The following is a 19,067-nucleotide window of genomic DNA, read 5'->3' as shown; positions in this document are numbered from 1 at the left end:
ACACAACAGAATCACTAACCCAGGAACCTATCCTTGCAACAAAGCCCGTTGCCAACTGTGTCCACATATCTATTCAGGGGACACCATCACAGGGCCTAATAACATCAGCCACACTATCAGAGTCTCGTTCACCTGCACATCCACCAATGTGATATCTGCAATCATGTGCCAGCAATGCCCCTCTGCCATGTACATTGGTCAAACTGGACAGTCTCTACGTAAACGAATAAATGGACACAAATCAGATGTCAAGAATTATAACATTCATAAACCAGTTGGAGAACAGTTCAATCTCTCTGGTCACGCGATTACAGACATGAAAGTTGCGATATTACAACAAAAAAACTTCAAATCCAGACTCCAGCGAGAAACTGTTGAATTGGAATTCATTTGCAAATTGGATACAATTAACTTAGGCTTGAATAGAGACTGGGAGTGGCTAAGTCATTATGCAAGGTAACCTATTTCCCCTTGTTTTTTCCTACCCCCCTCCCCCCAGACATTCTTGTTAAACCCTGGATTTGTGCTGGAAATGGCCCACCTTGATTATCATACACATTGTAAGGAGGGTGGTCACTTTAGATAAGCTATTACCAGCAGGAGAGTGGGTTTGTGTGTGTGTGTGTGTGTGTGTGGTGGGTGGGGGGGGGGGTGTCTGAGAAAACCTGGATTTGTGCTGGAAATGGCCCAACTTGATTATCATACACATTGTAAGGAGAGTGATCACTTTAGATAAGCTATAACCAGCAGGAGAGTGGGGTGGGAGGAGATATTTTTTCATGCTTTGAGTGTACATAAAAAGATCTTCTACACTTTCCACAGTATGCATCCGATGAAGTGAGCTGTAGCGCACGAAAGCTTATGCTCAAATAAATTGGTTAGTCTCTAAGGTGTGACAAGTACTCCTTTTCTCTCTTCTTTCTCAGTCTTTGCTATGCTGCATGTGAAGTAGGAGCTCAGAGGGGAAATAACCCCCTCAGTGAAATGGGTTTGAGGCCGTGGAAATAGGGGAGGTTTGGGGCAGTCGTGTTTGTAGGGTTGGATTGTATATTATTAAATAAATTATTCATATGATTAAACTCTCAAAATACATGTCCACTCTGATATGGGACTCTAGCAAGATTTGAGGTTCTGCTGAGCTATCAAAAATAATCAAGTGAGCTGCACCTCTGGAGGTGATGTCATGGAAAGCTGTTTCTTTCTGAAATTATGGCATCAGTTTTGTTGGCTGTGATTTAAAAAAAGATTTTATGGTAGGATATGTCTGAAATCTAAGGAAAGTGGAAAATGATGGCCCAAATTAATGGACAGCACTTTTCAATGCTCTTCATTCTAAACTAAAAATGACAGTTGAAAAAGTGAAGTTCTTTCACTGTACTTTTTTAGGGAGTAAATTCTGCTCTCAGTTACAATTGTGTAAATTTGGAGTAACTCAAATAACTAACTGGGGTTATTCCAGATGGACATGAGAGTAAATGAGAATGGAATTGGGTCCTCTCCTATCATATGCAGGGTATTTCTTCCCTAGGGACCACATGGGATGAGAAGAAATTTCGGTCTCTTTGCTCTTGAGTCCAGAGTTTCCCAACTGTGCTTGTCTTATATTAATGATAAACTGAAATTTGGACTATAGCCACTGTTCTTTGACTCTGGAAAGATTATTTAAGAGGGTGAATTTTGAATATGGGCTATAAAATATCGGCCAAATTCTGCTCTCAGATATCCTGAAATAAATCCAGAGTAACTCCATTAAGGGCAGTGGACACAAGCCCAGTATCCCTTGGGCAGGTCATTTTCACTATATCAGCAGCTTTCCCTAACCCTAACCCCTTACTAATTTTCTCCCCCACACAGTAAAACATTTCTAGCTCACAGTGACATTCAGTTGTGCCTTCAGACAGCAAAACCTTCCTCTATTGTTTCAAAATCACAGCTTTCCCTCCTCCCTTCTTCAAATTCCTTCCTATGCAGAAAACAGAGGAGAGAGTTATGCTAATCCTTAATCTGATTTAAGAGAGCCAGAGAGAAATGCCGAGCATTTCACTTACCTCCTCACGGCCAGGCAAGCAGGGAGCCTCCACCTCTTCAATTCATCAGTGTCAATGTTCACATCCACTAGAGCTTCCCTGTCTCTCCAGTGGCCCTTTTTCACACCAGTGTCTAGCTGGAGAAGCTAGACAGCAGCTGCAGAGGCATTAAACCAAAAGCCCATGTGATGGAGAAAATTTGTTTGTTTCCATTTTCTTCTTTAAAAAAAAATAAAACAGAAGCACTTGTCTGAGTCCTGTGGTCCCCTGGTGTGAGACAGGGAGGTGTTTAGTGATCACACAGAAAGGACAGGACTGGAGGAGTCTTTTGCTAGCTGTAGTGGGAGGAGTCACAGGTACAGAGCCTTTTTTTAAGTCAACAGAAGGTGGGGGTACACTAGAGTTACCGCCTGGCTGGTATTTGACCAGCCTGGCTGAATTTTTAATATGGATTTGCCAGTTGCCAGAAAAAAAAACAAGTAATCTGCCAGGGTTTTTTACATAGGTCTAAAGATTTGCTTTATCATCCCAATACACTGGGCTATCTAATGTTAAAAGTTTGTGTGCCCAGCTAAAGATGCTGCAGTGTTCCCACTTATGCAGTTTAAGCAATAACAGATCGAAAGTGTTGAAAATACAGCAGCTGGCTGCCCACTAAAACACAAGCACACTGGGCATGTGTGAGAGAGAGATTAAATCAGAGTGAGTAGACCTGCAATGTTATCAATCTTACCTATACGTGTTTCCTCTCTAGATACTATATGTGGCTTTTGAATGTGGGTGTCACGGAGTTGCCTTCCGTTTGGGAGATGGGGTTGGGGCAGGCTTGCCTTGTGCAGGAGAGTGGGGTGAAGGGGGCTGTTTTTTGTTACATTTCAAAAGTGGTAGCCCTAGAGTACACTGAAAGGAGGACCACACTGTAGAGCACAGCTCTCTAGGTCTGAGGCGCTTGCTAACTTGCAGAGGCATTGTACTTCGGGATTGGCCATCTGAGGAGACAGAGCCTGGATTGTCACACGTGCTCTCTAGGGGAATAGCTGGGAATGTGCTGCTGCTTAGGAAGAGGAAAGGCAGTGCTGGAAGCATGCTCATTGGAGAACGTCACTTTCTCCTCTTTGCTCTGTCTGCTAGACAGCTCTCTTTGTATAAGGAGCTATGTCGCTGGTGTATTGCACACACATTATATAACACACATGCACATACACACACTGTACTGCATACTCTACCTATACACACACACACACATTCATTTTACTCTTCCATTTTTTTTCTGCAATTGGACAAACATGCAGGAAATCAGCACCAGGCTAGATTAGTGTTGATTATTTTTATTATTAATTTTACTGTCCATATTTCTTTCTAAGGTGGTGATGCTGTAGTGCTAGACTCCACTAATATACATTTTAGAACAGTTCCCTGGAGAGAGAACAAAATTCAGTTTTGGTAAGGGGGGATATAATAGAGGTCTATAAAATAATGACTGGTGTGAAGAAAGTAAATAAGGAAGTGTTATTTACTCCTCATTACACAAAAACTAGGGGTCACCAAATGAAATTAATAGGCGCCAGCAGGTTTAAAACAAACAAAAGGAAGTATTTCTTCACACAACGCACAGTCAACCTGTGGAACTCTTTGCCAGAGGATGTTGTCCAGGCCAAGACTATAACAGAGTTCAAAAAAGAACTAGATAAATTCATGGAGGTTAGGTCCATCAATGGCTATTAGCCAGGATGGGCAGGAATGGTGTCCCTAGCCTCTGTTTGACAGAAGCTGTGAATGAGTGACAGGCAGTGGTGAGCTGAAGCCCGTTCGCACGAACAGGTTGTTAAATTTTGAAGCAGTTTTAGAACTGGTTGTTAACCCGCTTCCCTGCAGGGGGCGCTGAGGCTTTGATAGCTCTGGCTGGGAAATGGTGTAATTCTCCTCTGGCCGCCGGGGGCGCTGTGCTGCAGGAGCCACGTGGGCTGCCACCTAGCCCTGGGCATGAGCCCTGGTGCTGCTCCTGCTCCCCCGACTCCTGGCCCTGGGGCTGCCGCTGCTGCCTGGTGGGTCCCCGGCTGCTCTGCTGCGCTGCTCCGAGCCGCCCGCCCTATGAGTACCCACCACCCTGCCCGCAGCCAGCCCCCATCTCCAGCCACCCCCTGCACCCCCTGCCTGCAGCCAGGCCGCATCTCCAGCCACCCCCTGCCCACAGCCAGCCCCTGCCTCCAGCCACCCCCTGCACCCCTGCCCACAGCCAGCCCCCATCTCCAGCCACCCCCTGCACCCCCTGCCCACAGCCAGCCCCTGCCTCCAGCCAGCCCTGTACCCCTGCCCACAGCCAGCCCCCATCTCCAGCCAGCCCCTGCACCCCCTGCCCACAGCCAGCCCCTGCCTCCAGCCAGCCCTGCACCCCTGCCCGCAGCCAGCCCCTGGCTCCAGCCAGCCCTGCACCCCCTGCCCGCAGCCAGCCCATCTCCAGCCACCCCGCACCTCTGCCCACAGCCAGCCCCTGCCTCCAGCCAGCCCTGCACCCCTGCCCGCAGCCAGCCCCCGCCTCCAGCCAGCCCTGCACCCCTGCCCGCAGCCAGCCCCCGCCTCCAGCCAGCCCTGCACCCCTGCCCGCAGCCAGCCCCCATCTCCAGCCACCCCCTGCACCCCCTGCCCGCAGCCAGCCCCTGCCTCCAGCCACCCCGCACCTCTGCCCACAGCCAGCCCCTGCCTCCAGCCAGCCCTGCACCCCTGCCCGCAGCCAGCCCCTGCCTCCAGCCAGCCCTGCAGCCCCTGCCTGCAGCCAGCCCATCTCCAGCCACCCCTGCACACCTGCTTCAATGATGGGGGCAGGGAGCAGCTGGGATCCACACATGTGCACACCCTAGGGTGACCAGACAGCAAGTGTGAAAAATCAGGACAGGGGGTGGGGGGTAATAGGACCCTATATAAGAAAAAGACCCCAAAATTGGGACATCTGGTCACCCTAGCACACCCCCAGGGAGTGACAGGGACCCACACACATGTGAAACAGAGCTCATTTCTAGTTCAGGCCCATCTTTTTAAAAAAGAAAATTAGGTAGGGTTAACATACATCCATATTTTCCCGGACATGTCATACTTTTTGGTTCTTAAATTTATATTTTTAAATTTTAAAAATTCCTCCCAGGAAAATATGGAGGAATGGTAACCCTACTGGTACAAAAAATACATTCTTTGGCACATCCCTTAAACCAGAACTTTTTATAGGGAACCGGTTGTTAAGATTTTGGCAGCTCATCACTGGCGACAGGGGATGGATCACTCGATGATTACCTGTTCTGTTTATTTCTGTTGGGGCACCTGACATTGGGCACTGTCAGAAGACAGGTTACTGGGCTAGATGGGCCTTTGGTCTGACCCAGTATGGCTGTTCTTATGTTCTTATTTGAGAATACATTTATTTTTCTGTTGCTTGCATTTTTTCCTTCTCTCTCTCTACTTCACATATTTTCTTCTTTGACTTTCCTTCCCCTTTGACATTTTCTCAGTGTTTGTCCCTTTTACATCTATAGAATTGACAGACCATTGCACTTCTTTCACAAATAGTCATTGTCCAATAGTAAGGTGACCAGATGCCCCATTTTTTAAAGGGACAGTCCTGTTTTTTGGGACTTTTTCTTATATACGCGCCTATTACCTCCCACCCCCAGCCTGTTTTTGCACAGTTGCTATCTGGTCACCCTATCCAATATCAACATCTTACAATCTTCCATTTACCTGTGAAATAAGGCATTTCATTGCCATGTTAATGCCTACATTATCCTACTCATTTTCCTTTGTTTATTGATTACCTTTTCTTTTAATTTTCTGGAGCTGATCAGAGACTTTTCATAAAGATGCATACTGCATATTAGTAGCCTCAGAGACTATGTGGTCCTCCTGCCCAGATCACTAAGACCTTTTCTTAGCCATATTTCACCACTGGTACATCTCCACTGGAGGTAGCAATGGTGGAAGCTGTAGTGTAGACAGGACATGGGAATTTTTAACCAGCAAGTACGGCTACACTACAAGGTGGTAAAAGCACATGAGTCCTGTCTACATTACCACTTCCACTACTGGTCTCACCAGTTGAGCTGCACTATTGATGGAGTTTTCAAATGTAGATATGGCATAGAAACCTGCTCTCACACCTAACACATAAATAAAAGGTAAGCATTGAATCTCTCAGTAAAAGGGACATTTTTCCCCAAGCTGTAGGTTTTGTCTTCTTCAGCATTGTTTACATTAGAAAGGTTTGCCAGTACAGCTATACTGGCAAACTCTCCTAACATAGACACAGCTTCTGCTGGGGAAAAAAAAGAATGCTTTTGCCCATACAGTTTATACCAATTCCCAAACAGAATATGTTATGCCACCAAAAACATCTTTTTGCCTGTATCATTGCATTTACATTAGGGCTCTTATCAGCATGGAAATGTCATAAAAATAATCACATCCCAATCAACATTGTTTTACCAGCAAAAGTTTTCAGTGTAGACCTACCAAGTCTTAATAAAAATTATGATCACTTTAACAAAAAATCCTGGGAGATTATTGCTAGAACTTTTAAATCTTGCAAGGTACATGTGTATTAAAAGACAATGATCGGTTTTGAAATCTTTCTAGAAATAATGTTTTGCTTTTAGTTTTCAATATTCCTTTTACTTCCCATTGCACACGAGGCCATCTCAACTACAATGCCAAGGGAATGCAACCAACAGAACAGAGTCAAAGTCAGTTTCCAGATATGTGAAAGGACAGTACATGGATAAAGAAACCATAAGTGTGCAGGTTAATCTGCTGTTCCATAAAGAACAAATACTGTAGTTACTATAGAAGCTGTCTTATCTCTTGGTACTGTACTTTCACAATAGTAGATTTGGGAAACAGCACCTTTAACACTGACCAACTTTCAAAGAAATTATAGTATTATCTACAATGTTCTAAAGGATCATCTTTCAACATATTTTCTCCAGATTGTATTCTACATAATGTTTCTCCAGATTGTGTTATACACAATGTTTGCTTTTGAATATTTTGGGGAAAGAGACCCCAGGGTAGGAGACTGAATATTAGAAGTGAAACAGTTGAGGCAAATCAAGTGTGGCAGCTCTCTGGTAACAATATTAGTTTTGTTGTGACAATGCAACAGTTTATGGGCACTATTCATATCTCCACAAATGTTCCCATACAAACTCATCTAATACAGGCAAGAAGGGATTCAGCATCCCTTTGCTGAACAAAAGCAAATCTTTCCCTCAGCTCCACCTCCTCCTGCAAACAGGAAGTCTTCAGTATGGCATTGCCCTTTTGAATTGATTATACCATAGGCACTCCCCCTCCCACAATAATTTTAAGGAAGCTGTATATTGCTCTTATAGGTGATTAAATACCCCAGATTAATTTCAGCATTTAATAACCACAAAAGCCATTTATTGTTAGATTTCAGTGTTATAAAATGTTATTCAGAGTATATGCCCAGATTAAAATAATCCCTAAACCCACAATACATGTTGAAAACTTTTTGTCCCTTGAGATTGCTGGAAGATTCTGTGCTGCTGCATTTTTACGCATTCTATAAGTGTCATTTTGTGGGGTGAGTGTCTAGGTGAATAACTGTTTGTAACTGCCATCTATTTGGGATGATGCAACTGGACTCTTTCACCCCCTAATGCCCTTGTGTAGGACAGGCCAGAATTTTACCCATATTGAAGGCATTTGATTTCAGCATTTGATCAAGAAACTTTTTTAATATTTTACATTTTATGTTGTGTTATATAAAGAACTCTTGTCTTTCTGGTCCCCGAACACATTAGAAACATTTTAATACATACATACATACATACATACAACCTTCAAAGTTGATGCAGTAAGAGGACAGCACATTTTGCTATGGACTCATCTGAAGTAGCAATATTCTGTCAGAAGACAGTGTGTCATGAAAGTAATAGGGATTTGCAACAGTGCAGCATGCTTCAGAAAGACTGCATTGGTTTGCTTGTTACATGTTGCAGCACAGTGCAGTGTGCTGTAGAATACTGCAGGAAGATGCATGTTACACTGAATTGAGACATTGCAGGAAGCTGTGGTACACAAGACAAAAAGGACTGTAATATGGATTAGCTGCAGCAACTGGGAATTTCCCATGTGCCTTCTTGGGAAGATGAATTTGGTGATAAAAAGTTCTGGTTTCACTTTTCAGCCTGGAACTGAAGTATCACACATCTCTCCATAGCTTCTTACTAGTCTCTGAGACCCAAGCCATGGTCATTGCCTAGAGTTGCCAACTCTGACTGAAGCTATCCCAGGAGATATTTTTTTCCAACATGACAATGTCATTTTCGTAAAATATCCTATTAAAATCTCCTGGATTGCTTTTAGTAGTCACCAGCAGATTGATGCCAATTCTGGAAAACTCCAGGCCAAACCTGGAAGGTAGGCAACCCTATCATTGCTTCATCAAGGTCTCAGCCTGGTTTCATACTCCCAAACAAGATGAAGACAATTGGAATGGTTTACATGATGTCAGAGTAGTGACTGTTTTCCTTGGCGAAACTATAGTGTAACAGTCTTACTTCACGGCATGAATGAAATTACTTAATGAAACTATCAGAGAAGGAAGATTCGTAATTTGCCAGGAAAAATACTGTAATGTCTTAGTGTACTTGGAAGCAAGACACAAAGCCAGAATTACCAGGTAGTAAATCCATTAACTAAGAGAACACTGGTGCCTTTCTTATAAAATGGAGGTCCGCAGTTAATATAAATGGAGTCTAATTTTGACACATCATGCTAGGGAATCACAACTACCATGAATATATTTTTATAAATAAAGCTTTCACATTTAAACAGAGATTCATATTAAACTAAATGCTCAGATTGCGTTGGAACCTTTGAAGCTAATCTTGAAGAGTCAGGCATAACCACAACTCTTATTAGAGCTGGTCAGACTTAGTTTGCCTAATTTCAAACCCGCACAAGTACACAAGTTAAATTCAGATGGTACTGGGTTCATATTCCACACAGGAGAAAGAATGACAAAAGAGGAGAGAAGAAAAAAATCCACTAAAAACAATGTAATAGATGGAACAGAGAATGGAGAGAGAAAAGGGCTATTAAAAATAGCTATTGTATCAAAGGAATACATCAATAAAATGTCATCTATGGGGAACTCACTTAAGGCAGCCTTTATTTTGAGGGGATTAATTTATCCTAAATCCATAGCACAGTCTTTCATATAGCTGAACTTTAAAAAAAATCACCTTGGGAAAATGGCACAGAAATTTTCACCAGTCTCCCAAAATAGTTTACAAAATCATGAACTCCATGCAGCTCATCCAGCCCTGGTTCTCATGTTCTGAAATTGAGCTGTGAAATGTATTTCATAAGAAGAGAGATTTACTAAATTCTCCCTGATGTATGGGATTAAAATTCTACCCTTTGGGACTTCAGTACTCCTGCTCCTTAGCCAATAGATGTTTATTTACCACCATATAACCAATGAATAAATCAACTTATTCATACAATCTCATTGTACAAGCCTCATAAGTATATCTAACTGTATAATTTAGAAAGCATAATTTCTTTTGAAGAATACAGTGCAACTTCAAAAGGAAAAGGGAGTAGAATTAGACCTTCATGTAAACTCTGGATTGTGAGATGAGATTTATGCAAAGAAGGCATGACAGAATACAGCCACAGTCAGAAGAATGATGCCATTGATGTTCACAACATTTCTCCAGATTGGCCTCTCAGAAGTGTCAGTCAGTTTCTTCTCCATTGCTTCCTGTTCCTCTTTGCTCAGTTTGGGACCTTTTTTCTGATCTAAGCCACAGAACCAGTTGTAGGCCTTCTTACAGCATCCTTGCTCTTCATCACCTTGTTCTGTGATAGAAAAAAGAGCACAGTGGTCAAGTAACGTGATGTATGTGGCTCCATAAGACTGGCATTAAAACAAGGTCTCAGTGATACAGAGTATTCTTTATAGCATTGTTTTTCGCATGCGGCCATCAGGGCCTTTTCTTGCGGCCACAGCCTCCTGTGCTGTGATTGGGAGGGGGGGGGTCCCACAAAACAGTAACCCTCTCCCAGGGCTGCTGCCCCCACAACCCCCAGAGACACAAACGCTGGAGGTGCAGGCAACTGGTGAATTCCCCACTTTCCTGGGGGCAAGGGAGGCAGGCTTCGTGCTCCATCCACACAGTGGCAGGCTCTGGTTCCAGTCTCCGGAACCAGGCTCACCACCCCCACCATCATCACTGGGCCCTGCTGCCTCCCTGCCAATGATTTGGACATGTATACGTGCATATTTATTTGTTTTTCCAAAAGTTAATTATTTTAGGAAAAATTGTCAGCACGGCCACCAGCAAGAATTGGTGGCTGCACTCTGAGGCCACCAAAAAATTTGTTGTGAGAAGCGCTGCTTTAGAGCCTCTCGTAAGTGAAATAACAGCTCCAATTTGTGGTCTTAATGATGAAAAATGCTTAAGGAGAGATGGGGGCTGTAGGATCAGATGAACACTATGATTCCACAGCAGACATGCAAAGTGAGTGATTTATGATCACCAAATTGCTCTGTAGCTATTGCTAATAATTTTGAACCCTACAAACCCCTGTGCTTTCCAGTTCACTAATTGTTTGTTCTCAGTTTGCAGTGACATAGCTGAAAATAATGGTAGCTCACAAATGCTAGAGATCACTAAGTTGATTCAAGCACATTATAAATACTTAAACATACAGGATTGAAAAGTGTTGGGTACAGAGTAATGGGCCAGATCTTCACCTCCTGGCCCTCTCTAACTACATCTCCTTATTCTTTGTGCTGCTATGGAGTAGGGAGAGAGGAAGGGGCCACAGGGAGCCATATGGGGCACCCTGGGTCAAGGCTGCACAAGGACAGCCCTAATTTACAACAGTGAACAATCTGGCACAGCAAAGGTCCACTCTGCCGCATCCACTCTCCTTCCCTTTTCTCCAACTTGCTCCCTCTCTCCCTTACATGGGGTAAGGTTAGGGAGGGCAGCTGTGTAGGAGGCAGCTCCAACTTTCTGATTGCAGAAAGATCTCCTGCTGGGGGGATTCTCCACCAGCTGTCTCTGGCTGATTTAAGACAACTTTGCCCCGCTTACATGGTGTGCACAGGCCTTGGAGGATAGAGACACCAGCCATGTCTCTTCAGCCTGAGATTGAGAAGTAGGTCACTGATTTGTGCAGGGTTTACATCTGCTTATTCAAATTTTTTTGTATTATTTCTCTTTTTTATTAAATGGCTGAATTCACTGATGCTTTCAACCTTGTGGAAGTGAGCTTTGTGTCAGAGCCTGGAGACAGGCAGAGTTTTGTGTAAATTTCCCAATGCAGTTCTGGCAAAACACCTTCACCCTGCTGTGCACACCACCTTTGCTGTTCCAAAACCTACCCCCCTACACACCACTTCCAAATGCATCTTCATTCTGTCCTTTAAAGTATAAGGCCCACACACAACTCTTGCAACCACATCACTCCTGAGCTGTACCACCCCATTTTGTTCTAGCCCTGGGCTTCTCACCTAATTACATGAAGGCTTTTGTGCTGTGAACAAAAATCAACTGGAACTAGATTGTCATCTTGTAATTAATTTCACGGACAATCTACACCAGATCCAATTAATGGACAGTGGTGAAAAATCTGTGCATTAACTCTGCCTACTAGCCCTTTAGCATCTGAGTTTTCATGAGAGTACAGGGCACTTTCACTGTTTCTTCAGGAATGAAGTTGGGAACCTCAAATACACTGATGGCTTCCACAGATCTTAAAAGAGAATGCTATTCAGAAATCACCTGATACATCATCATTGCTCTCAGGTTCCTCAGTCTTCTCATTTGCATCCAGGTCAATACGTTCCTCCTTGCTGTTCCGCAGAGACCAGCACAAGCGGTAAAGCTGCCATTAATCAAAATGAGTTTACAAAGCTGCAAGCCTTAGAATGCCGAGACCAGCACATTGAGATCAGATTAGGACTTGGGGGTCTCATGAATGTTTGCTAAATAATATTCAGGGATTAGCAAGGTTCTCGTAAGACCGGGGACAGATAGTGAAGGAGATTATTCCTCTTTCCCTTTCTTAACACCTTCATCCCTTAAGTCTTTGCTACAATGCACAAAATGCACCATCTATTGTGTGTGTGTCTCAGAAATCAAATTCCCTTCTTATTGCATATTTTTGCACTACAGTAGAGCTTCAGCGTTATGAACACCTCTGAAATGTTTGTAATTCTGAACAAAACATTAGGGTTGTTCTTTAAAAAGTTTACAAATGAACATTGACTTAATACAGCTTTGAAACTTTACTACACAGAAGAAAAATGCTGCTTTTCACCATCTTAATTTAAATGAAACAAGCAAAGAAAGTTTCCTTACTTTGTCAAATCTTTTTTTTACTTTTTTTTTTAAGTAGTTTACACTGAATATAGTACTGTACTGTATTTGCTCTGTATGTGTGTGTGTGTCTTTGTTGCTGCCATATTGCATACTTCCAGTTCCAAATGAAGTGTGTGGTTGACTGGTCAATGCATAACTCTGGTGTTTGTAAAACTGCGGTTCCACTGTACATAATGTCTCCAAGGTGTTGCTAGTTACAGAGTACTCTCCAGAGCACTGGTTTTCCTAGCAGAGTGTGCTCCATTTCCAGAGATATCTGGACCAAGGAATAATCTGAGGAAGATGCAAAACTTCTCTCTGAACCCAGTTAACCGGGAGGATCCTATATAATTTGTAATTTGTATAATGTAAAATTCAAGGGTAGAATATACTTAATGCTACTTTCAGTGTAAATTAAAGTGACTGACTGGTTTCATAGATCTCCCATATCTCGGGGAGCAGGAGAGCAAGTGAAAGAGCAAGAGAGACAATGATACTCACATGTACATCAGGAATGGGTTTAGTTATCAATGAGATACCCAGAATGATGATGGTGGAGATCCCAAAAAGGATTATAGCGAAGTACAGGTAGTGAATTCCACAAATGATCTTTGGACAGTTGCTGGGGTTTACACAGCTTCCAGTTCCATAGGCAAACTCTGCAATCATTCGAACCAGCCCAATGACCAGCCCAACAACCAAGCCCCAGAAGGCACCCTTCGAAAGAAAGTAACAGGCAGATTTATCAGAAAGCTGTTGTGGATATGTAAATACATTACCTTCTTTAACCTACTAATGTCAATGCAATGTGCACTACTGCCAGTGGACACGTGAACAACCTACAGCACCAAGGGATTAAGAACAGAGAGAACATAAGCCTTCTTATTAACCAGACGCAAACCAGTTATTAAATTGAACTCCTAGTGTAAATGCACATCATGTACTGGCTAGGAAATCCAAGAGAATCTCCAAAAGCCTTTGAAAAGGTCAAAGTGCTTTTCCTGGCTTTAAAAATAATTCTTCTCTTTATATAACCACACCTTAGAACCCCGCCTCCCTCCCCTACAAATGTAGGGTGACTGTAGGGTGGCTTGGGAGGATTAGCCTGTACACACTACTATGTTATTCAAGGTTTGCTCCTGAGTGCTGGGTTGCTGGCAAGGGTTTTTTTAAAAGAGCAGCAGCACTGCAGTGTTTGTTTTGAAAAGAAATTATCTCTCAAGAATGAGATGAGTTTTGCGCTCAGACATTAAAAGAAAAGGCTCTGCAACCTCGACATGTCCCAATAAAAATGCTAGATTCTTTGGCCTGTGATATGAAGGTTAGACTAGATGATCACAAAATTCCTTTCTGGCCTTAAAATCTATTAAATCATTACAATCCTCTGCCCCCACAGCACAGCTCACATTCAAGCTGTTTTTGAAGTTTGCAGACTGTCGGATGAGCTTCTAGCATTTTAGATCCTTATCTGAACTCATGCTGTGCAGTAACTGAGATTTTTCAAGATCTGTTTCCCTACAGGTGCTCCCCTGTAGATGCAATAGCATCCCTGCGCCTGGGATTGGAGATCTTCACTAGCAGGACCTGTTAGGCCGCACATGGGCTCCTCCTCCCAGTCTCGTGCTGAGAGTGGCGTCAATATAGCGCTATGTGGTCCAACTGCTGTCAGTTCCTTCTCTGCCGCAGAGTCAATGTTTGAACTCTGAAGCAGTGGGGAGGAGGGCGAGTAGTGAGCACCCATAGGAAGACACATCTCAAATAATCTCAGTTGCTGCATAGGTGAGTAACTCTCTTCTTCTTCTTCAAATAGTGTCCCTATGGGTGCTCCACTGTAAGTGACTGGAGAGCAGTGCCCCTAGTTGGAAAGCTGGGAATGATCTCTACTGAGGAGGACAGGCCTGGGTGTCCTAGTAGGGCACCTGATGCCGTGTTGTGGGTGATCACGTACTGATGACTGAAGGCGTCTATGGACACCCAGGTGGCTGCCCTACAAATGTCCGTAATCAGCACATTATTCAGGAAAGCTATTGATATGGAGAGCAATCGAGTGCCAGATAGGGGCCGAAGTTTGTGATGTTGGTAGCAAAGGTGGATGCACCCCAAGATCCATGTAAAAAGATGTTTGGATACAGCTGAACCTTTTGATCTTTCAGCAATAGAGAGGAATAAAAGTGGCCATTGTCTGAACAATTTGGTTCTGTCAAGGTAGAAGGCTAGTGCCCATCTGACCTTGGGCTGGTTACCATGTGGCTCAGGGAAGAGGAAGGGAAGGTGGATAGGTTGGTTTGGATGGAATGAGGATGGTATCTTGAGTAAGAACTACTGGTGAGGTCAGAACATGACCTTATCTTCATAGAAGATTGTGTACGGGGGTGGGTGGGTGGGGGGAGTATGCCGACAGGGCATAATCAGTGGATAGACTGCCATGCACAAGAGGTTAGGATACCATATCTGTCGTGGCCATGTTGGGGCTCTGAGGATGATCCTCACTCATTCCACTTGTATCTTGTTGAGCACTTTGAATGGTACGGAAAAGGGTGGGAAACCATAGAGGAAGGCATCCCTGAGAGATTGGTGACCTAGACCTGCTCTTGAGCAAAATTGTGGGCATTTGGTGTTTTGGGGAGTGGCGAACAGATCTATGTTCGGAAATCCCCAGCAACTGAATGTGTGTTGTAGGGTTCTTGTGTCCATCTCCCACTCGTGTTCTGTGAGAACCTTCTGCTCAGTGAGTCTGCCATGGTGTTTAGATGTTCAAGTAGGTATGTGGCAGAGATGTCGATGCCATGTTGGATACACAAGTTCCACAATTTCAGAGCTTCTGTACATAGGGATTGGGACCTCTCTCTCCCCCCATCTGTTGATATAGAACATGCACACAATGTTGTCCGTCATTACTCTTATGGTCCTTTGCTGATTATTGGCAGAAAGTGTCAGCATGCATTGCAGACTGCACATAATTCTAGGAGGTTGATGTGCAACATGGATTCTGCCGGGGATCACTTGCCCTGTACTGTGTGAGTCTGTAGATGTGCTGCCCATCCAAATAGTGAGGCGTCGGTTGTCAATATCAAAGACAGTGTTGGTTGGAGGAAGGGGACCCACATGCAGACATTTCAGGGTTGTGTCCAGTCTAATGAGTCCTTGATCTTGATTGGTATTGAGAGCAGTATGTTTAGGCTATGTCTGTGGAGCATGTATTGTGTTTGTAGCCAAACCTGAGGGCAGCGCATGTGCAATTTTGCATGTTTCACCATGAACTTGGCCACTACCATATGACCAAGCAGCTGTAGACAAGTCCTGGCGGAGTTCCTTGGGCTGGTTCTCACAGTGGAGATGGGGCTGATTATTGTGGAAAATCTGTGCACTCTGAGAAAGGCTCTGGCCTTTATAGCATCCAGTTGGGCCCCAATAAATTCCAGATGCTGTACTGGCATCAGTACCGATTTTCGTATGTTTATTTGGTGGCTGAGGTCTGAGAAAAGGTTCATCTGGATGGAGCCTTGAGGAAGCAGTCATCTAGGTATGGGAATATTACAATCCCTTGTTTGGAAAGGTGCGCTGCCACTGCTGCGAGGACGTTGGAAAATACCCTGGGTGCTATAGAGAGGTCAAAGGGTAGTACCTTTTATTAATAATGGTCAGACCCCAGATGAAATCTGAGGAATCACTGTGGAAAGGGTGATGTGGAAGTACGTGTTTTGGAGGTTGAGGGCCCAGTCCCCCTGTTCTAGTGCTGGGATTATTGTTGATAGTGTGACCATCTTGAAGCATTGTAATTTGATAAACTTATTGAGGTTCCTCACGTCTAGGATAAGTCTTCACCTGCCGGATTTCTTTTGGATCAGAAGATAGTGGGAATAAAAACCTTTCCCTCTGTGTTGGAATGGGACCAGTTCTATAGCACCCAGTCACAGAAGGTGGTTTATTTCTTCTTGTAGAAGATGTTTGTGAGAAGGGTCCCTGATACGAGACAGGGAAGAGTGGTGGGGGTTAGGGGAGAGAGAGGAACAGAATAGAATACCCCTTGCTGATAGAAGAAAAAGAGTACTTGTGGCACCTTAGAGACTTAACAAATTTATTTGAGCATAAGCTTTCATGAGCTACAGCTCACTTCATTGGATGCTCACGAAAGCTTATGCTCAAATAAATTTGTTAGTCTCTAAGGTGCGACAAGTACTCCTTTTCTTTTTCCGGATACAGACTAACACAGCTGCTACTCTGAAACCTGTCCCTTGCTGATGATTTCCATGACCCACTTGTCAGAGGTGATTTGTCACCATGATGGCTAGAATGGAGTCAAGCGGTTGCCAGACTGATGGATTTTACTGGAGATGGTTTCAGCAACTGAACCGGGGGAGGCATCTCAGGACCTCGACCACATTTTCAAAATTGTTGTGTAGAGGTGGATGGGTGGGGTAAAGTTGCTTGCGCCAATGTCTGTCTGTGCTTTGGAGGAGGTCTCTGTCATCTGCATTGTGTATCTCAAAGTCATTGAAGAAGGAGGTCGAAATCTTGGAGTAGATTGATATCTACCAGTCTTCTCTTCAGCGCTGGTGTATATATGCCAGGAGAACTCAGTGTCACTCTAGAATTCATTAAAGAATGTAGGGACTCATCAGTGCGCTCAGCAAAAGAGTTTAGATCCTTCAAACTGTAGATCTTCTATCGTGGTCTGCACTTACCTGGGGAACCCTGAGAGATGGAGCCATGAAGCTCGTCTCATCACTACAGATATTGCAATGGAGCGGGCCACTGTGTCCGCAGCATCCAGAGAGGCCTGCAGTGCCGAACAGGCCAGAAGTTGTCCTTCCGCCACCTGCTCCTTTTTGTCCTCTGGAGATGTTGACTGACCTCATGAAACTTGGAATAGTTCATATGGTTATATTTAGCTAGGAGAGCCTCAATTAGCAAATCCTCTTCCTCTTCCAGTTCCTGTCGTAAGGAGCTGTCCTGGAATGGTTTTGTCATCCTTTCTCCTGCACCACATTGACTACGAGGGAGTTTGAAGTAGGATGAGAAAATAGGAATTCCATGCCCTTAGCAGGGATATAGTACTTCTTGTCCACTCACTTGAAGATAGGTGGTATTAATGCTGGGGTTTGCCAGATCACCTTGTCTGGATCCAACAAGGCCTTGTTGATTGGAAGTGCGATCTTTGCCAATGTGGAGGCCTGCAAGACGTCAAGCAACTTGTGCTGTTGCTCTCTAACTTCCTCCAGGGGGATCTGGAGAGAATCCAGAATCCTGCGGAACATTTCGTGGAACTGTTTAAAATCATCTGCCGATGTTGGAGGTGATGGCCTCATTGTGGGAGGACGAGGAGATGTGGGCTGGTGATGTAACCTCTTCCTCTGTTTCTTCATCATGCTCCTCTAGCAATTCTGGTTCAGAGTAGGAAGCCTACAGTCTGACTCTGCTCCACAGGCGGTTTGGAAAAGAGTGACCTATATGCAGCCCAAGGCCACTGTAGGGGAACAGGCACCTGGGGCTGCCTCCAGGAGTGTCCATAACAAGCACCTGGGTCATTTCTGGTCTCTATGTATCAAGGGCAGTAGTATGATTCTGTGTGGGGAGCCCTTTGAGATGATCATGGGGTGTGAGGCATGATGGAGTACTCCTCTTCTTCTTCCTCGCTGGAGAAGGGTGGAGCGGTATTCGATGGTGAAGGAGTCCGGTGTGTGATATGGACTGTTGGGAGCTTGGTACAGAAGAGCGGTGATTCTGGAGTGTCAGAGATGACTGGGTCTCTCAGGTAGCGGAAGTCTTGTGATACCAGCAGGAGCATCATCGGTACCGATGGCTATATACGTATTTGTGCAGACATAATGGATAGCGATGGTGCAGATGTTAAGTGTCTTCTGCTGGACAACCAGTAGATGGTGCCAGGAGCTTAGTGGGCACCGATTGGACTCAAAGTCATTGAGGGAGAATTTTTATGTCTGTCTCAGTGCCAAGTGATTGTGTGTCTGTTTGTGGTCCTGCCCTATTAGGGCCCTTGGATCTTAACAGTGCTGGGACTGGAGGTGTCTGGACGGTCACAGGAGCCAGGAGTTTCCCCCAAAGATGTTGAGGCTACTGACCTTGCGGGAGTTGCCTTTTTCCAAAGTGGCTGCTTGGTGAGTGAGCTGGGGGCCTGTCTCTTCTCCTCTTGATGTGAGAGAAGATTTTCTTTTTGTGGTGCGTGGGGGTCGGCTGATGACCATGCTGATTGTGACTGCCACGAAGGAGAGGTATCGGGGCCATGGTCGGAGGCTAGTCGCAGTGAGCTCTCCATTATTAAAATTTTTGCCTCAATTCATGGTCCTTTCTGGACCGAGCCTTCAATTTGAGACATTGTGTGCACTTCTGTGATATGTGCCTCTCACCCAAACAGTGTGAGCTATGAGTAGCCATCGTTCACTGGGATGGCTTCATGACAGGAGAAGAACGTATTAAACCTGGAGGATCTGGGCATAGCTCCAGTAGGGACAGCTAGGGAAGGGCATAGAAAAGTAAACCTATGCTAATCTAAAAACAACGGGAGGGAAAGAGCCAAAGGAAAAATTATATTTTTTGTAAGAGAGGGTAAAGGAAATTTTAAAAATTTTAAGAAAACCGCTAATAACTAAGAAATAGTAGCAAAAACACTAGTATTATGAAGGACAGT

At 44.3% G+C, this 19,067-nt stretch overlaps 1 protein-coding gene across 1 annotated transcript in view; it reads right to left on the bottom strand.

Annotated features, from left to right (window-relative positions):
• Window positions 1–7,465: 7,465 nt before the first annotated feature.
• SLC5A1 (solute carrier family 5 member 1) overlaps window positions 7,466–19,067 on the bottom strand; it is a 46,263-nt gene continuing 34,661 nt past the window's right edge. Inside the window, exons 13-15 of the mRNA XM_084649486.1 lie at window positions 12,920–13,135; window positions 11,840–11,942; window positions 7,466–9,905 (exon numbers count right to left, since the gene is read on the bottom strand). Of these exons, the coding sequence (XP_084505612.1) occupies window positions 9,688–9,905; window positions 11,840–11,942; window positions 12,920–13,135 (537 nt within the window). The 3' untranslated portion in view covers window positions 7,466–9,687. The remainder of the gene's footprint in view (window positions 9,906–11,839; window positions 11,943–12,919; window positions 13,136–19,067) is intronic.

Source organism: Lepidochelys olivacea, assembly GCF_965140295.1.
Source record: "Lepidochelys olivacea isolate rLepOli2 genome assembly, chromosome: 15".
Taxonomy (NCBI): Eukaryota; Metazoa; Chordata; order Testudines; family Cheloniidae; genus Lepidochelys; species Lepidochelys olivacea.
Note: the sequence above shows the minus strand (reverse complement) of the source record. Positions and strands in the feature narration are given on the sequence as shown.